A 17,146-nucleotide genomic window follows, 5' to 3' on the forward strand; every position below is an offset into this window, starting at 1 on the left:
CTCCCTATGCAGAACAGTACACAAGAAGAAAAATAAAAAGACTTCAACACGAGCCGGTATCTCCAAAAAATCACACACCAACTCGAAGGTTCAAATGGTTGCCCAGCTATTCAGATGCAGTTGAGATGGTGTCACAGAAAGCCAGTTCAGAAGAGCCATCTGTAATTAAAAAAAGGAAACCAAACTCCTAACTTAGTAAACAAAGGTTTGTTTATCCAAATCCAGTCCGGGATCCGAGGGAAATTCAAACTAAGGTAGCAAACCCTCTCATTCTCATCCGCAAGCACCAGCTCATATTGACCCACCGCCTCACCACCTTCCAATAGTTCCCCTTCATCCTAGAGCCTTTGGAGGTCTCCCTCATCCAATCGAGAAGGCGTACCCAAGACGTCGGATGTCACTGAATGTTAACGGTCTGGTACACCCCTTGTTGAGAAAACAGGACCCAGATTCCCCTGAACGCTCTTCCGCCACACCATACTTATATCCAAATAGGTGCACCACTGGCAGCTCACTACCCAGAAACACATAAATAAGGGAAATTCCTATCTATATCAGAAACTGCAATCAAATAGCCACCAAGTCCCATAAAATCCCTGAAACTACACTAAACGCAATGGCCTTAAAAAACATGGAAATGGGAAGCACAAAACAGAACATCAACAAAGGGAATGCATAAAGAGAGGGCACTAACGTGCATGGGAAGATGAAAAAGATAAAAAGCATAATGTAGTAATTGGACTGAACGGCAGCACCAACAATAGAGGAAGAAGAGGATGGCACAAACAAGGAAGTCATACAATCAGTAAAAAATGAGCAGTTACATCAAAGAGAGCGAGGAAATAAACCCCCCAAAACATTAAGAAGTAATACCAAAAGACGATGGGCAAAAAGGAAAATGTGCAAAACCCCCTTCCCCTCTCTCCCTTTAAGCGTCATAATGATGCCTTGGGAACTGTAACGGACAAAATCCCATCACCAAGGAGAGTAATGGACAAATGACAAAGCAAGCAAGCACGCCAATATCACGAAATCCTAATCTTTTCCGAAGGCAAAGAGTGACGCTCTGCTAAAAAAATCCTCAGAGCCACGGAGAAACGAGCCTACCCAACGATGAGACTAAGCAAGCATACTCTCCCGCTCCGGGGGAAATTGTTTTGGACCCACTCCCTAGGTTCCCAAACGGCCTCGATACAACCTGGTTCTCTGGGTCCAGGCCCAACCACAGCCCAAATCGGCCAAGAGATCTCCAATCTCTAACTAACATTCAAATTCGAATACTTCTCTTATCTTAGCCAAAAAGAAAAGATAAGATAACAGAACAAACTATATAAAAGGAGCTAGGGGCTCCCTCAGGTACGTTACACGCTCATAACCCTCACATATACCTCTCAGATTCATTATGACTTGAGTGTCAGAGTGTCTTTGCAGGTACCACCCCCGGCCGCTCTAGAAGTCCAATTCTGTTACCACTAAGGCCAACAGATCCCTGATCCTCATCTCAACTCGTACCAGCAAAGTCTTGTATATTTGTTAATGCAGTCATCACTATAACAAAAAAATCTTTTTTAAATTTTTTTGGTGGCTTTCTTGACTAATAATTTATTTTTTAAAAAATTATGAGTGAAACCTCACCCAGCCCCTAACAATTTCACGAAATTCCTATTCGCCCCTTAACGAAAGCATAATCCCATCACGACCCCTATCTATTACTTCTGTCAGACATTCTGGCCCTTCCGTCAAAGTCCCCGTCAATAGGAGGAGTAGAATCCCAACGTGGTCCCTAATCATCACCAACATCTACCACCATTCTCTGCATGCTCTCTTTCTCCTCTCTTCCATTTTTGGCCACCATCATCACTAATATCCACTACTATTCTCTGTTTTTGCTACACCACTCCACTGCCATCATTCTTCTTCTTTTTTACCGAACCAAAACCATGAAGCCATATCTCTCCCCCTACTTCTCTATTCACCATCAGCAATCTCGCGCCGCCACTGCTACCCTCTCTCCCTTTTTCTTTTCCTTATCCTCACAATCCTTCTCTCACAAGCTTGCTCCTGTCTCTATTTGGTTTCACACTAAATTCTAAATTTGTATCCCAAGTAGAGAACCTCACATCAAACAAATTAAAACACTGATGCATCCCATAATGACTAAATCACTCTTTCACATAAAAAATCGATACTTTAATTAAATATCTATACTCAATCATCAAAATCCAAAAAAAGACAACTCATAAGACTATATCCTAAATCAAATTCAAGTTTTTAAGCAAATAAAATTATTCAATTGAAAGGAGATGGCAGTGAATTGGTGCAAAGAAGGAGGAGTAGGAGGAAGTGACAGTGGGTTGGTACAGCAGGAATAGAGAATGGTAGTAGATATTGGTGATGACGGTGGCCAAAAATGATGTTAAGGAGAAGGAAAGAGGAGAGTTGGCCTGGTGGTGTTCTGGTTCGCATAGAGGAGCAGAGGAGAAAAGAAAAGAAGAAGAGGGGGCAGATTTGTCCATTAAATTGTTTACTTAATGGTCCATGTAGGCAAGATCCATTAACTCTAGACGAAAACATTAATGGAGGGAGTAGAAGGTCTCACGGAGTTAGTGTGTGTTTGGATTACCATTTACAAACGGAGGTTTGTATAAAATTGATTTTGATCAAAAGTGAGTTAGTATTAACGTGGTTTACGTTTGGTAATTTTTATTTAAAATGGATTATAGTAAACTAAATATTGTTTAGATTACATTATTCAAAATCACTTTGAGATAGAAAATTACAGAAAATGACATGAATTTAAATAATTATTTTATGTTATCTTATAATTTTATTTTAAATATTTAAATAAATTTTAATATTTTTTTAGTATTCTCTGTATTCTTTAGTACTCTAATAGAATTAATAGGATCATAGTACAAACTAAAAAAAATATTCCACACAAAAAAAAAATAACAATAACAGTAAAAGAACTCATATAAAAAAACAGAAGTTTTATAAAAAATAATAATATGCATAAAAAAATATTAAAAAAATATTATAAAAAAATAAACATATGAATAATAAAGGACATATTGGTACATAGAACATAAAGTTCAATCCAACGTGAAAAGCTGAACGGAAAAGCTAGAATTTTTAGCTTTTGCTAAACGTGGGTTGAAGACAGAAATCACTTCTACGTTTACAGAATACAAACATTGCCAAACATGAAGATGAAGCGTTCAAGGAACTCAAACGAGCTTCTCTCTTCAACAACGCAAATTCAAACACACCCTTAATCGTTAGGGGGCGCAATGGAATTATACTTTCGTTAAGGGGCGGAAAGAGATTTCGTGAATTTACTAGGGACCGGGGTGAGATTTCACTAAAAAATGATCTAAACATGTAAATATAATTAAATAGTTATCAACAATGCGAGGGAACCAAGAGCATATCAGCCAAAAACCAGCCAAATGTGTCTGGACTTGAACCCGAAAGCCCAATAAACTTCAGCACCATCCAAAATTGACCCAGGGTAAACCAAAATCACACTCCCCAAAAACCCTACCCTTGCTTTCACAGTTTTACCACAAAGAAGTTTGAAAATCATCTACACCCGTGCCATGCCTCCGGAAACATTGCGCAACCCTCTTCCATGTCTTCTCCGGACACTGCGACGCCGCTCCTAGCGGCTCCACCCATCGCGCCTCCACACACGGTACCAGAGCGCAACCCTCTTCCCTCTCTTCTCCGGACGCTGTGACGCCGCTCCGCCCATCGCACCTCCACACACGGAACCAGAGCGACGCCACTCTGTTGTTGCATGCGGGTTTTACCGGCGCCACTGAAGCTTCCTGGTGCAACTGCGCTGTCCGCCGGTGGACCTCCACTTCTCCAGCCTGGAATCCTCCCTTCGTCTCACTAATTGGCAAGTATGGTAGATGTTTTCTCTAATTTTCTATGGCAAGTATGGTTTTGTTGTAGTGGTTCTGGTGAATTTTAATTGAATGGATATTTTTTCCAGGTTGTATTACTTACGTAATATAATCTTGGTGCATCACTGGTCCTTGTAAAAAATAGCAGCTGCATGTTTTTCTATTTTTGGAGTTTTGCAAAAGGCTAATCACAGGTAAGTATGTTTTTTGATTCCTAATTGAATTTGGGTGGATTCTGATTCTATGAAAGTTGAGCGAAAAAGTTTGATTTTCTAATTAAGATTTGTGCGAGGTTTCACATGAAATATGTTGGAGTTTGTTAAGTTACTAAGAACATGAAATTAGAACTTTGATAAATTGTGATTTGTTATCAAAAATTAGTTTCAGCAACTATGGTTATAAGATTAGTTATTCACTATTTTCTCATCATAGGTATGCACATGTTGCAAGTCCATATATTGTTACCGTCATAATGTGTTAACGATTATGATCAATTACTACAAATTAATTTTGTACTTGAACTGCACATAAGAGCTGATGGAGGTACTCTATAGTTGTTCTATCTAGTTTTATTTCTTGATGATTTCGAAGAGCAAAAAAGATATCCCCCTAGTTTAATTTGTCCGAAACTCTTCAAAAACATCCCAATCAAAAGGTAAACTTCACCTATTTTTTATTGCTTTGTTTCTTTGCTGGTTCTGTATTGTTATGGCATGAAGTTGCTAGGGAGTTGTTGCTTTATACCCCTAAATGAAAAACCTTTGGAAGAAGTTATGTTAACCACAGGATTTTTATAGACTAATAGGTTATTATTGCATATTTGCTAATTGGTTCTACTTTAAAAAGATTTTTAATGAACTGTCATTGGGGTGTTAATGATGAAATAATACAAAGAATTCATTGAAACAAATAGACAAAAGTAGTAAAAAAAGTTGGAGGTTGATTTCCTCATCCAATTATTCTATTTTGCTTTTCCAAATTAGTCCGCTTATTAATGCTGTAAGTTTTGGCAAGCAATATGTATTCCTTGAAGTAATTAGCAGCGAGTCCTCATGTACAAATATAGTTATCAATCACTGCCGTGCTCTTGGTTAAGCAGTGTTTTTTCTATTTGAATTCACAGGGGGTAAAAGACGTACTTCACTGGTAATTATGATGTTTTTTCTAATTGAACTTGGGTATGAACTGAATTTATTAACTTCCAGCAAGAAAATTTGATTTTTTGGTTAAGATTTGTTGGTGGTTTTACAACACCTATTGGAGTTTGTTAGTTACGTAGAACATAAAATTTGAAATGGTTTATTCCTGTTTTGTAATCTATGCTTAGCTCTAGGAACTATGGTTGTAGTCGATATGGTTTACCTTTGCTATTTTGTTGGATGTTGTTGAATTACTATAACTAGCGAATGGATGATTCTGTAATTAGAAAGCGAAACATGTTGTTATTGGGAATTGAGTTTTGCTATATTTACTTTGATTGGTGATTGATTGTTCTTGTTTTCTTAATTGTGTTATGGATTTTGGATGGTGAAAATATAGTAAATGTTGGCTGATTTGTGTCGAACTAGATTTTGGTAATTACTCATGATTCAAGCGTCAATTTATCAGGAACTCTGAATTTGTTTCTATACCCCGTGGTGTAGCTTAATGCTTGTTCATTCATGTTTCCTATATGCAGATTTTAAGGGCTGTTTCTTGTGAGACCGCAGCAGGATTGATTTGCAGAAAATCCAACCATCTGAGCCTTACTACATCTATGGTTTCCTTGTGATAGAGTTATATAGCTTAATATGGCATTTTCCGGCTTAAACTCATTTCGTGTGAACCTGATAAATCCTGTTTCACTGCAGGTTTATGATTTCATGTTACTGGTTTTGTCAAGTTGATGGTGACAATCAATCCAAAACCTCTGAGTAGATGGTGCTTATGCTAGGCATTAGGATGTTTTTTTTCTTTGTAAATTGGATGGTTCTAGATCTGTTTTCTGATTTATCATGTTTAAGGCATTTGAACTTGTTAGTACTTCATTGAGGAGTGAGTGACTCATGTTTTGTTAGATACTCCTCAGCAGGTTTCATATATTAGGTATTTCAGGATTCTCAAGCAATAAGTTTCTAAGTTAGTGATGTCACTAATTCATTAAGCAATGTATTGCATATTTATAATATTGAGTCAACTCTGATCGGTGTATATAACCCTTTTGTTCATGCCTATGCTTAAGTGGCAATTCTATTTCATTAACTAGCGTGGTGTTAACTAAATGGAGGTGTTATTTATTTTTTATCATTGTTTTCTATTGCTGAAATTGTGAAGTTGCTGGAAATTAAAGCATTGCACGGCCTTCAGTCGTGATCAGTCTACATAAAGTATGATTTTAAGAGGATGATGTCTCTGGTAGCCACTCGAATGTTTCTTCTCTTTGTAAAATGGATGGTTTGATATATGATTTCTTTGTTTCATGTGTTAAGCATTAGCGACTGCGTGCATTTCATTGAGATGTGAATGCCTATTGTTTTTTTTTATACTCTTCAACCATTTTCAGGGCGGATTTAAACCATTTGTTTTTACAAATAAATATTTAATACCAATTCTTAGCATACTTTAATAATATCTCAAATAAATATTTCACCGTACCCGAATTTTACAAATAAATGAGCTATTTGAACTTAAAAAACATCTATATTATACAAATTTGTTTCACTATAAATACTAATCAAAACTTTAGCTCAACCCAATATATTGAATGTTAGATTGGTTTGAATCTATATGGTTAACGAGTTGATTACATAAGAAACTAATACATTTGATAGGTTCACAAATCACAAAACACCTTTATATAATAACATGCGAAGATTTTCAGTAAAATCCTATGATTATAAATATAGAAATGATAATTGAACTTTAGGAAAGTGTACAATCATCACTCTACTTTTTTTTTATATCATTATATGGTTTAATACCATTTCAGGATTCATATAGCACTCACTAATATAGTTATATTATATTAAAAGCATATTCCGAATTGATGTAACCTACTCTAAGAAAGTAGATGAAAAGTAAAATCAAAGCATATTCTCATCAAAACCTTGCCAAGGCATAAATACTACCAAAAAGAGCACGTATTCTTTCTTAGTCAATAATACAAAATTAACACAGTGAAAAATCTAATGTGACTTAAAAAATATTTAATTAGCATGAAGGGTAAAGTACTAAATTGGTCCCTTACGTTTGGGCGTAATTCTGTTTTGGTCCTTAAGGTTTAAAGTGTCCTATTTGAATCCAAAAAAGTTTCATTTAGTTTCAATTTAGTCCCACCGGAGGTTAAAGATAAATAATTAACAAAATGTTCTACATGACAGCAATATAAGAACAAAGTCGATAATCTAGAGAATAAGTACAAGCTCCAGAGACACAAAATCAACCGTGGATGCATCAATACATTTATTTATCATTTTTCTTATAATTAAAATGAAATATTTTCTATAAAACTAAAAAAATGTTAAATACATGTATTGATGCATCCACGGTTGATTTTGTGCCTCTGGAGCTTGTACTTATTCTCCAAATTATCGACCTTGTTCTTATACTGCTGCCATGTAGGACATTTCGTTAATTATTTATTTTTGACCTCACGGTGGGACTAAATTGAAGCTAAATGAAACTTTTTTGGATTCAAATAGGACACTTTAAACCTTAAGAACCAAAACAGGATTACGCCCAAACGTAGGGGACTAATTTAGTACTTTACCCTAGCATGAATTAGAAACATTCACATAGCACATTCAAACCTCATGTCCAGAGTCCAACTCATCCTTTCTAGTCGCAAAGACATTGGTAATTTCGTCGACCTTCAATTAAAGACACAGTAAAAAACCATTATCAAGTTAAGATCCTTCCTTACTATATAATGAATGAGTCCAATAAAAACCATAAAAAAATATTGCAAAACAAATATAGGAGTCAAGCATACTTTAACGATGGCAATTCTTATGATTCGAACATGTTGGGTAAGTATTTAGTAGCAATTTTAAGCATACTTTGCTCAACTAAATATATCATTGTACCATCATTTTTCAAATGAATATACCTTTTGAATTGAAAAAACATCTAATTAGCATGAATAATAAACATTCAAATAACACATTGTTATAAAATTTCTTATAACGCAGGAGCAGCTTATGCAATATACCTTCGACCCCTCTTGCTCTTGAATAACTACTTCACCCATACTGAATTGTTCATCGCCTTGGGTTGGATTGATCAATGTACTAATCGATCCGCCTTCCAGGATTGAAAACACCATGGAAGATGTTCTCTTCCGGAAGTGTTGCATCGCACCCTTCTCTTGGATGGTTGATTGGAGGAGGTTGGCGCCGCTGATGTGACCAAGAGCGAACCATGCACCGTAGCCGCCGAGAGGAAGATAGAGTGAATAATTGGGAGCGTATACTTCACTTGAGAATGGAGCAGCGCTTCTCTGGTCCGATGGAGGAGGTTGGCACCATTGATGTAACCAAGAGTGAACTATGCACCGTAGCCGCCAAGAGGGATAGAGGATGAAGAATCGGGAGCCTTGTCTTCGCCTGAGAAGGGATCGCCGTCTTGGATGGTTGGATGGATGAGATCGGCGTCGTCAATGATATGAAGAGAGAACCATGCACCGTAGCCACCAAAGGGAATAGAGGGTGAAGAATCGGGCTTGATTTCTGCTCCGTGATCCCAGGAGCATTTTTTGGAACATATTATTCAAAAGTTGATTTTAATGAAACAACAATTAATAACAAATATTGTAAATTAAAAATTAAATTAATTAAAATAATTATAAATTAATTATGTTGTTTAGTTTTTGGCTGAGCACCTCTTAATTCCATATACTTTTTCAATAGTTATTAATAAGATTTAGCTAATATGTGTATTAAGAACACATGATACACTTATTATTAGTAAAAGATTTTAAATTTTTTTATTTAATAAATATAAAATAAATATATTAAAAACTTATTTTTTTTGTTATTTTTAATAAATTTTTTAAATTTATAATTTTAACCCATATTTTTAGAATACAAGATACATAAATCTTTATTAATAATTATAAAGATTAAACAAAAGAAAAGACAAAAACAAGGAGCATTTGAATTAAGAGAAGAATCCCGAGAAGAAAGTCAGAAAGAGGGGAAAGAAAAGGGGAAAAAAAAGGCGTGTTTAATTATTACCAGGAGCAGTTTACTTTAAGTTTCGTTTATTAATGGTTCAAATTCAAAATTTGAAAAGAAGATGAACAGAACACAACACTACACTACAGAACACAAGCATTATTAACTCCGTGAGGAAACGGCGTGTGACCGACGAGACCTCACACACAAACACACACTCCTCTGCGTACATATAAAACCCACGCGACAGCAACACCCCCCACTACTTCCATTATTTCTTCTCCTTCTTCTCCAATCTCCTCTCTCTCTTTCACTCTCTCTCTTCTTCCTACCATCCTCAGATCCCTACTCCAAATGTGAGTTACTCACGCGCTTTCTTTCCATGCATAACTCTTTCTCAACACTATTTCTTGCTATAATTGCAATTACAATTTTTTTTTAATTGGGTGATGTTCAATTTTTGTTTTTCATTTATTTATTTTAACTTGGTAGTTGGCCCTATGGATTGATTTTTATAATGGGGTTCTGTTTCTTTAGTTGATGGGAAAAAAATTGTAATGGAGTTGAGGTGGAAGTGGAAGAACAAAAGCAATCTCTTTGCATGTTCAAGCTTGAAACCCATTTCCTGTTTTTCCGTATAAATAGTAGATATAGTTCAAAGTTCCGATTTTTATTTCTATTTATGTACATTTTGTATCAGAGGTTTTGCATTGTTGGTCCTGGATCTCCAGTTATTGCAAACAATATGATGCATTTATTTGGATTTGCACTTTTTGGTTCACATTTTGCATTTGGGTGATTGGGATTTAATTATAGGCCCTCCCTCTTCACGTGTGTGTTTTATGAAATTGTCGGTGGAAATTAATAAACATGCTTATACTTTAGTTATCTTGGTTCTCTCCCTTACCTATGGTGTACTAAATATTTTGTTCCACGTGTACTAAGTTGGTTCTAAAGAAATACTTGTAATTTAATTTAATTTAATTGCTAAAAAGAGTAAATTTAGGAATTATGGGTTATACTTCTGAAATTTAACTAGCTACCTTGCTCAGTTGCTCACTTGAATATGCTATTTCTTTTGGATATAGTTGAGTTGTTGGAGTAGTCTTAATCATTGATTAAGCATACATGCCAACCAATTTGTTTGCTTTCCTTCTATGTCTTTTAGTATTTTTCTATTGTGTGGCTTTGCTTCTTTATGAAAATTTTGGATTAGGTAGACAATTTAATGTATTCCCTATGATTTTTTTGATAAACAATTCTCATATGCTTCCATGCTTTTGCAATTTGTCATGATGCATGAGTCATGGCTTTAGCTCTTTAATTGTTTTTTTTTGTCCCTTGGTTCACTTTTTGGTTGAACAAAACTACTGTGGTTTGCAGAACATATTCTCTTACCAACTATCTTATATGTTAGTGTAAGAATAAACTGTGGTTGTTGTAGTGTCAAGTCCTTGCATTCATGACAGAAATTTGAGTTAAACAGAGTTGTTACAAGGCAAAATCATCTATGGTTTCTATGTTTACCCTTCCTCATTATTTTTTTTTTGAATTTATGATGAACATTGTACAATCTTTCTTTCACTCAACATAATTTTAATATTATTAACTATTCTGTGCTTTGGCTAATTATTATTAGCAGCATTTCAATGAATTAGCGTTTTGTAGTTGAGTTTCTGACCCTTCTTTTTATTCCCAGTGAAATGGCTATAGAAGATACAGAGATTTGTGTCATTAAGGAGCCTGATCGAGTTGTAGTCTATTCGGATGGCATTTCCCACGACTCAGGTCACGAAGCCCTAACCGATAATATTACTGAGTCATATGAGCATATCAACGAGACTAATGAACATCATAGCTCCGAGGAGAGCACAAAGGAATATGAGGTGAAGGAATGTACGACAGAAGTTCCTGTTAAGATCCCTGATGTCTCTAATGCTAAAAAATCTGATGGGAGGTTAACTTCAGGTTTTGAGGGTGTCCATAGGGAGAAAAGTTTAAAAGCAAACAAAACAAAGGGTAATCATAAGCCCCAAGATAATGTGATGGGAAATCTTCATAGCAAGTGTACAGGTAGTGTTCAAATCAAGGCCACGGTTCCACAGCCATTTTCCCTAGCCACTGAGAAGCGTGCTGTAGTTGGAATGCGTCCGAATTTCGGAGAAGATAACAAGAGCAGTAACCAGAGAAAATCTGTAAATAAAAGAAATATTCTGTCTCCCAATGTATTTAAACAGAATCAGGTATATTCACTTGTTGAATTGGTATCCTCTTTCAATTATTTTGATTTATTAACTAAGTAGTGGATGAGTTAAATTTTAAAGGAACTGTTTTTGTTGCTAAAATATTTCATCAGGGACAACAGCTGCAAATTTTGTTACATAATTTTCTTGCATATCCAGTGAAAGTTTCAATAGCATTGACACTGCTTCAAAAGTTGCAAATTTAATGAAGTTGAATTTGAATCGTCTTTTTCATTAGTTAACACGTTGTCAACGTTTTATGCTTAATTTGATCTCTTTGGATGTTGCAGTTGAAATCACCTGTAGTTCTGAGAAAACCATTGGAACCAGATAACAAGAAGCATCCTGAAGAGGACGATTCTTGTTCAGTTGCTTCTATGTATCCTCCTAAACCTTGCAATGCCTTTTTTTTTTTCCTGGCAATGGTTCTTCTGTTTCCTTTTATAATTTGAAATTGATATTACTCCTTGACCATGTAAAGAACTTCTGCTTCTGCACGATCAATCAAGGCGAGGACAACTGTTGCTTCTGCGCCAATGTTTCGGTCAACTGAACGTGCAGAAAAAAGGAAGGAGGTAAGGACCTGTATATTGGTTAGGCTTTGTTTGGGATTGGTTTGTAAATTCATTATTGCTTCATGTTCCTTTTTATTGTGTTATAGTTCAATTCAAGATTAGAGGAAAAACTCCAAGCAATGGAAGCTGAGAAGAACAAAAATGAAGAAAGGACCAAGGTACAACACTATCAAGTTTCTTCAAAACCCATACATAAATTGTGATTTTGTTATTATGTTTAAACCTTGTAAGCTTATAGCTGATTTTTCTCATTGACTCTTTCATCAATTTTAAACATTGAAGGAAGAGAAGGAGGAAGCTATCAGGAAGCTGAGGAAGAGTTTAATGTTTAAAGCAAGCCCTATGCCAAGTTTTTACCATGAGGGGCCTCCACCTAAGGCTGAATTGAAGAAGGTAAGCATGTAGTGCCCTCGAATTTTTAACATAGTATCATGTTTTGAGATTCAGATTTTATCAAGTGGTCAAAGGAGATCTCCGTGTAAAGAGTCTCACTTTAGACATACTTTAGACATGATATGGTTCAATGGAGTCATTTTATTCCATATAGCCGATCCCACCTAATGGGATAAGGCTTTATTGTTGTTGTAAATGTGCTTGACAATACATGCATTTTTGAAGATCAAGTTGTACTTGTATAGATGTATTTTTATCGAATTGTGAGCCTGACATGAGTGTCTCGACCAGATGCCACCAACACGTGCAAAATCTCCAAAACTGGGTCGGCGGAAGAGCAACAATGGTAAGGTTAATAGTTCCGAAGGGGATAAGGCCAAAGGAGCCACTGCTCGGAGAAGGCACCAGGCACCATCAAGCGACAATGATGCTAGTACAGACAATGTCGATGATAGAACTTGCATGAAGGATGAAAAAGGCATTTGTGAACTCGAAAACAATGGCAATCATATTGAGGAAATTAATGTGGGCAGAGTAACTGAACAAGTGGAAGACTTGGATATCAGTAACCAATCAAGTTTTCAGTAAGATTGGTTTTCCACCTTTTTTTTTTCTCCAAGTTATGAGGATATGGGGTCTTGTTTCTTGCAACTGTCAAGCATGTTTACTTTATTTCCTTTAACTTATGTAAGCACTTGCTGTTGTGCTTTTGTGTATGTAATGTAAGTAGCTGGAAATGTTTATTCTGTAATTTATCTCAACTTCTCTTGCAAAAGTAAGTTCTGTCACTCATATGAGCTATCTAAGAACTTGTTTGGTCAGCATGAAATCCATGTCAGATTGTCTGGAGTTGTTTTTAAATAATGTTGTGCAAAGAACAGATTATTTATGCCACATTATTGTATTCTTGTGTTTTCTACTTGTTCTCTTATTAGCAAAACTGAGGTGTTCTTATTGGATGCCAATATTTATCAACTGTTCTAGTTGCCATTAGTACTAGTAAGTCCAATAACATTGTATAGACATGAAACCATGACAAAATTTATTTTCATTATTATTTCTTTGAGAAAGTTTTAGGTTTAGTCTACTCAATTCCAAAAGCTGAAGTCTCATGAATAGTTTGATTAAGACGCTTTTTATGATTGATTGTATGATACTTATTATGATTACCTTAGGTGTACAACAAAATCAGCTATTAAAATCATCCATTAGTATATAAAATACAAGTTAGAATACAAATATACAACAACAAACAACAACATAGTCTTGTTCCATTAAGTGAGGTTGGCTACGTGGATCAAACAATGCCATTAAGTTTTATATGTATTATGTCTATAGAAAGATTTTTTATATGTAGATCTCGTTTGACCATCTCATAGATGGTCTTTCTAGGTCTTTCTCTGCCTTTCATCCCTTACCCATCTTTCATGTCATCCACTCTCCTGATTGAGTACTCTGTTGGTCTTCTTCTCATATATCCAAACCATTTGAGACGGGATTCTATTATCTTTTCTGCAATAGGTGTTACTCCAACTCTCTTTTATATCTTTGTTGTTTATTCTATCCAATCGCATATGACTACTCATCCATCTCGACATCTTCTTCTCTGCTACACTTAACTTATGTTCGTGCTCTCCTTTGGCCGCCCAACATTCTGTACCATAAAACATAGCTGGTCTGATAGCAGTGCGATAGAATTTACCTTTAAGTTTTAAAAGTATTATTTTGTCACATATGAAACCAAATGCACTCCGCTATTTTGACCAACTTGCTTGGATCCTATGATTTACATCCTGTTCAATCTCTCCATTATCCTGTATGATACATCCAAGATACTTAAAACTTTTAACTTTTCTAGGATATTTTCTCCAATCTTCACTTATGTATTAGTGTTTTTCCTTTGGCGACCGAATTTACATTCCATATATTCCGTCTTGCTACAGTTTATGTACAGACCCTACACTTATAGAGCTTCTCTCCATAAATCCAACTTTTTATTTAGGTCTTTCTTTGACTCTCCCATAAGGATAATATCATCGGAAAAACATGCACAATGACACAGGCTTTTGGATATACTCTGTGAGTACTTCCAAGACTAATGTGAAAAGGTTTGGACTTAAAGATGATCCCTGGTGTATCCTATACTAATAAGAAATTACTCTGTCACACCACCTTGAGTCTTCACACTACTTGTAGCCCCATCATACATGTTTTTAATTGCACGAATATATGCAATTCTTATTCTCTTCTTTTCCAAAACCTTCCATAAGACTTCCCTTGACATCCTATCGTACGCTTTTTTTAAATTAATAAACACCATATGTAGATCCTTTTTATTACTACGATATCTCTCCATCATCCTTCTTAACAGGTATGTAACTTCAGTGGTGAATCTGTCTGGCATAAAACCAAATTGGTTCTCTGTTAATTGTGTCTCTTGTCCCAGCATTCGTTCTTTCACCCTTTTCCATAACTTCATGATATGGCTTATGAGATTGTTCCCTCTATAATTTTCACAACTCTATATATCCCCTTATTCTTGTAGATAGGTACTAAGGTGCTCTTTCTCCATTCATCTGACATCTTCTTTGACCTTAAAATCTCATTAAAAAGCTTGGTTAACCAACTGATACCTTTCTCTCCAAGGCCCTTCCAAACTTCAATCGGAATATTATCGGGTCCTACTTCCCTGCCATTTTTCTTTTGCTTTAGAGCCTCTTTTACCTCGAAGTCTTGAATCTTTCGATAGTAGTTGAAGTTTTGATATTCTTCCCTCATACATAACCGACCAAGACTCGGAAGAGTCTTCTGTCCTTCATTAACTAACTCGTAGAAGTAGCTCTTCTACCTTCCATTGATCTTCTCATCTTGAGCCAAAACCTCTCTGTCTTTTTCCTTTATGCACTTAACCCTATCAAAGTCTCTCGTTCTTCTTTCACGACTCTTTGCGATTCTATATATACATTTTTTTCTTCCTTCGTGCCTAAAGACAGGTAGAGACACTCATATGCTCTTGTTCTTACTTCACTTATAGCTACTTTTGTCTCTTTCTTAGCCACTTTATATTTTTTCCAATTATTTGTCTTGCTGCACAAAGACTACTCTTTAAAGCACTCCCTTTTTGCCTTTATCTTTTCTTATACACTCACATTCCACCACCAGACTCCTTGTCTCTTGATCTTATTCCTCTAGATTCACCAAAACTTTCTTTTGCTGTTCTTATAATAACTTCTGCCATTTTTCTCCATATATCTTCCATGCTTCCATCCCCTTCCCACTTTGCATTTTCTCCTACCTGTCTTAGGAAGCTTCTTTGTTCCTCACCTTTCATCTGCCATTACCTCGTCATTAGGTTCTTCGTATGATGTCTTTTTCTTAACTTTTGTTCAACGCGAAAATCCATGACGAACATCCTATGTTGTGTTATAAACTCTCTCCTGAAATAATTTTACAATCAATGTAAAATTTATAGTCGACTCTCCTCAACAAGAAGTCGATTTGAGAGCTTGTCATGTCGATCCTATAAGTTATAAGATGTTCGTCTCTTTTTTTAAAATATGTATTTGCGTTGAGAATGTCAAAAGTTGATGAAAAGTACAAAATAGTTTTACCCTCGATATTGACCACTCCGAAACCATGGCCTCTGTGAATACTTCTATACCCATTCACTTTTCTTCCAACATGACCATTTAAATCTCCTCCTAAGAAAATCTTATTTCTCGAAAGTATGTCTTTGACCAAACTCTCTAGATCCTCCTAAAATCTTATCTTGTGTTGTTCATCCGAATCCACTTGCAGTACATAGACGCTAATCACATGAAAATTACCTCCTTTCACCACAAATTTGATAGAGATGATCCGATCATCCACTCTCTTGACATCCACTACATCCTTCTTCCACTGCTTATCCACAATAATACCTACCACATTTCTATTATTAACTTTTCCTGTATACAAAAGTTTGAACCCGGAGGTATCCAACTCTATAGCCTTCGCGCCGACCCATTTTGCTTCTTGTAGGCACATGATGCTAATCGTCCTCCTTGTCATGGTATCCTCCACCTCCATGAATTTTTCTGTTAAAGTGCTTATATTTCATGTCCCAAATGTCAACCTTTTGTTGCTCCGACTTTTACCTTTACCTTTTTCTTTGTGAACTAACTTATTTACCCTTATCCGTTCACGAAAACACGGGAACCCTTACTCATTTAACACTACACCCGGCACCGATGCAGCGGCTATTGCTCATTTGACATTGTACGCGAGCTATACGGCGCGTTACTTCCGAGCAACGACCTAGTTTTAGTGCAATAACGTCTTTGATCTATGTCATGAAGATTCGACTAAATTTTTTTGTACCACAGGTATAGCATATGCAGTATTTAAAATACAAATATATATTGAAAATAAATTAAATCATACATATATCTATATATAAATATATTAAAGATTAATTTTAATGTACAAATACCATTTTTATATTTGTTAGTATGACTTTCCTCCCAATAAGTTAGGTGCTTTCCATTATTTGGAAGTGTTTTTGGGCGGTGCAGCATGTATTATCAATTTAATTTCTTTTCACTAACAATTTAGTCTCTTAACGTGACATCAATTTGATAACGAATAGAAGACATAAAATTATTAATTTCATTAGTCATTAATAGGAGGTGAAAATTGACCGAGTCAAACCGAACTTTATTTTTGATGAGTTTAGACTGTTATAAATAGATGGCTCAAGTTTATATTTATTATTTTTTATAGATTTTTTTTTAATTTATACCTAAACTGTTTGAAATCGTACAAGTTTATGAACCTATTTGAAAATTATGTTTTTATGAATTACAGCTCAAAATAATAAACTTAAAAAAAAA

General features: G+C 35.4%; 1 protein-coding gene across 4 annotated transcripts; it reads left to right on the forward strand.

Moving 5' to 3' along the window:
• The first annotated feature begins 9,027 nt into the window (after positions 1 to 9,027).
• Positions 9,028 to 13,194, forward strand: LOC112775846 (protein WVD2-like 3). Of its 4 annotated transcripts, none has more exons than XM_025819740.3 (7): positions 9,028 to 9,420; positions 10,764 to 11,307; positions 11,598 to 11,686; positions 11,789 to 11,882; positions 11,969 to 12,040; positions 12,165 to 12,275; positions 12,567 to 13,194. In XM_025819740.3, exons 2-7 carry the CDS (start codon positions 10,768 to 10,770, stop codon positions 12,861 to 12,863), a joined length of 1,203 nt encoding a protein of 400 aa, XP_025675525.1. In that variant the 5' UTR covers positions 9,028 to 9,420; positions 10,764 to 10,767; the 3' UTR covers positions 12,864 to 13,194. The 4 variants fall into 4 exon arrangements, with proteins under 4 accessions (XP_025675525.1, XP_025675527.1, XP_072082847.1 ...); XM_025819742.3 differs by lacking the exon at positions 9,028 to 9,420 and adding an exon at positions 10,178 to 10,577; XM_072226746.1 differs by lacking the exon at positions 9,028 to 9,420 and adding an exon at positions 10,297 to 10,476.
• The last annotated feature ends 3,952 nt before the right edge of the window (positions 13,195 to 17,146 follow it).

Source organism: Arachis hypogaea, chromosome 19 (assembly GCF_003086295.3).
Source record: "Arachis hypogaea cultivar Tifrunner chromosome 19, arahy.Tifrunner.gnm2.J5K5, whole genome shotgun sequence".
NCBI lineage: Eukaryota > Viridiplantae > Streptophyta > Magnoliopsida > Fabales > Fabaceae > Arachis > Arachis hypogaea.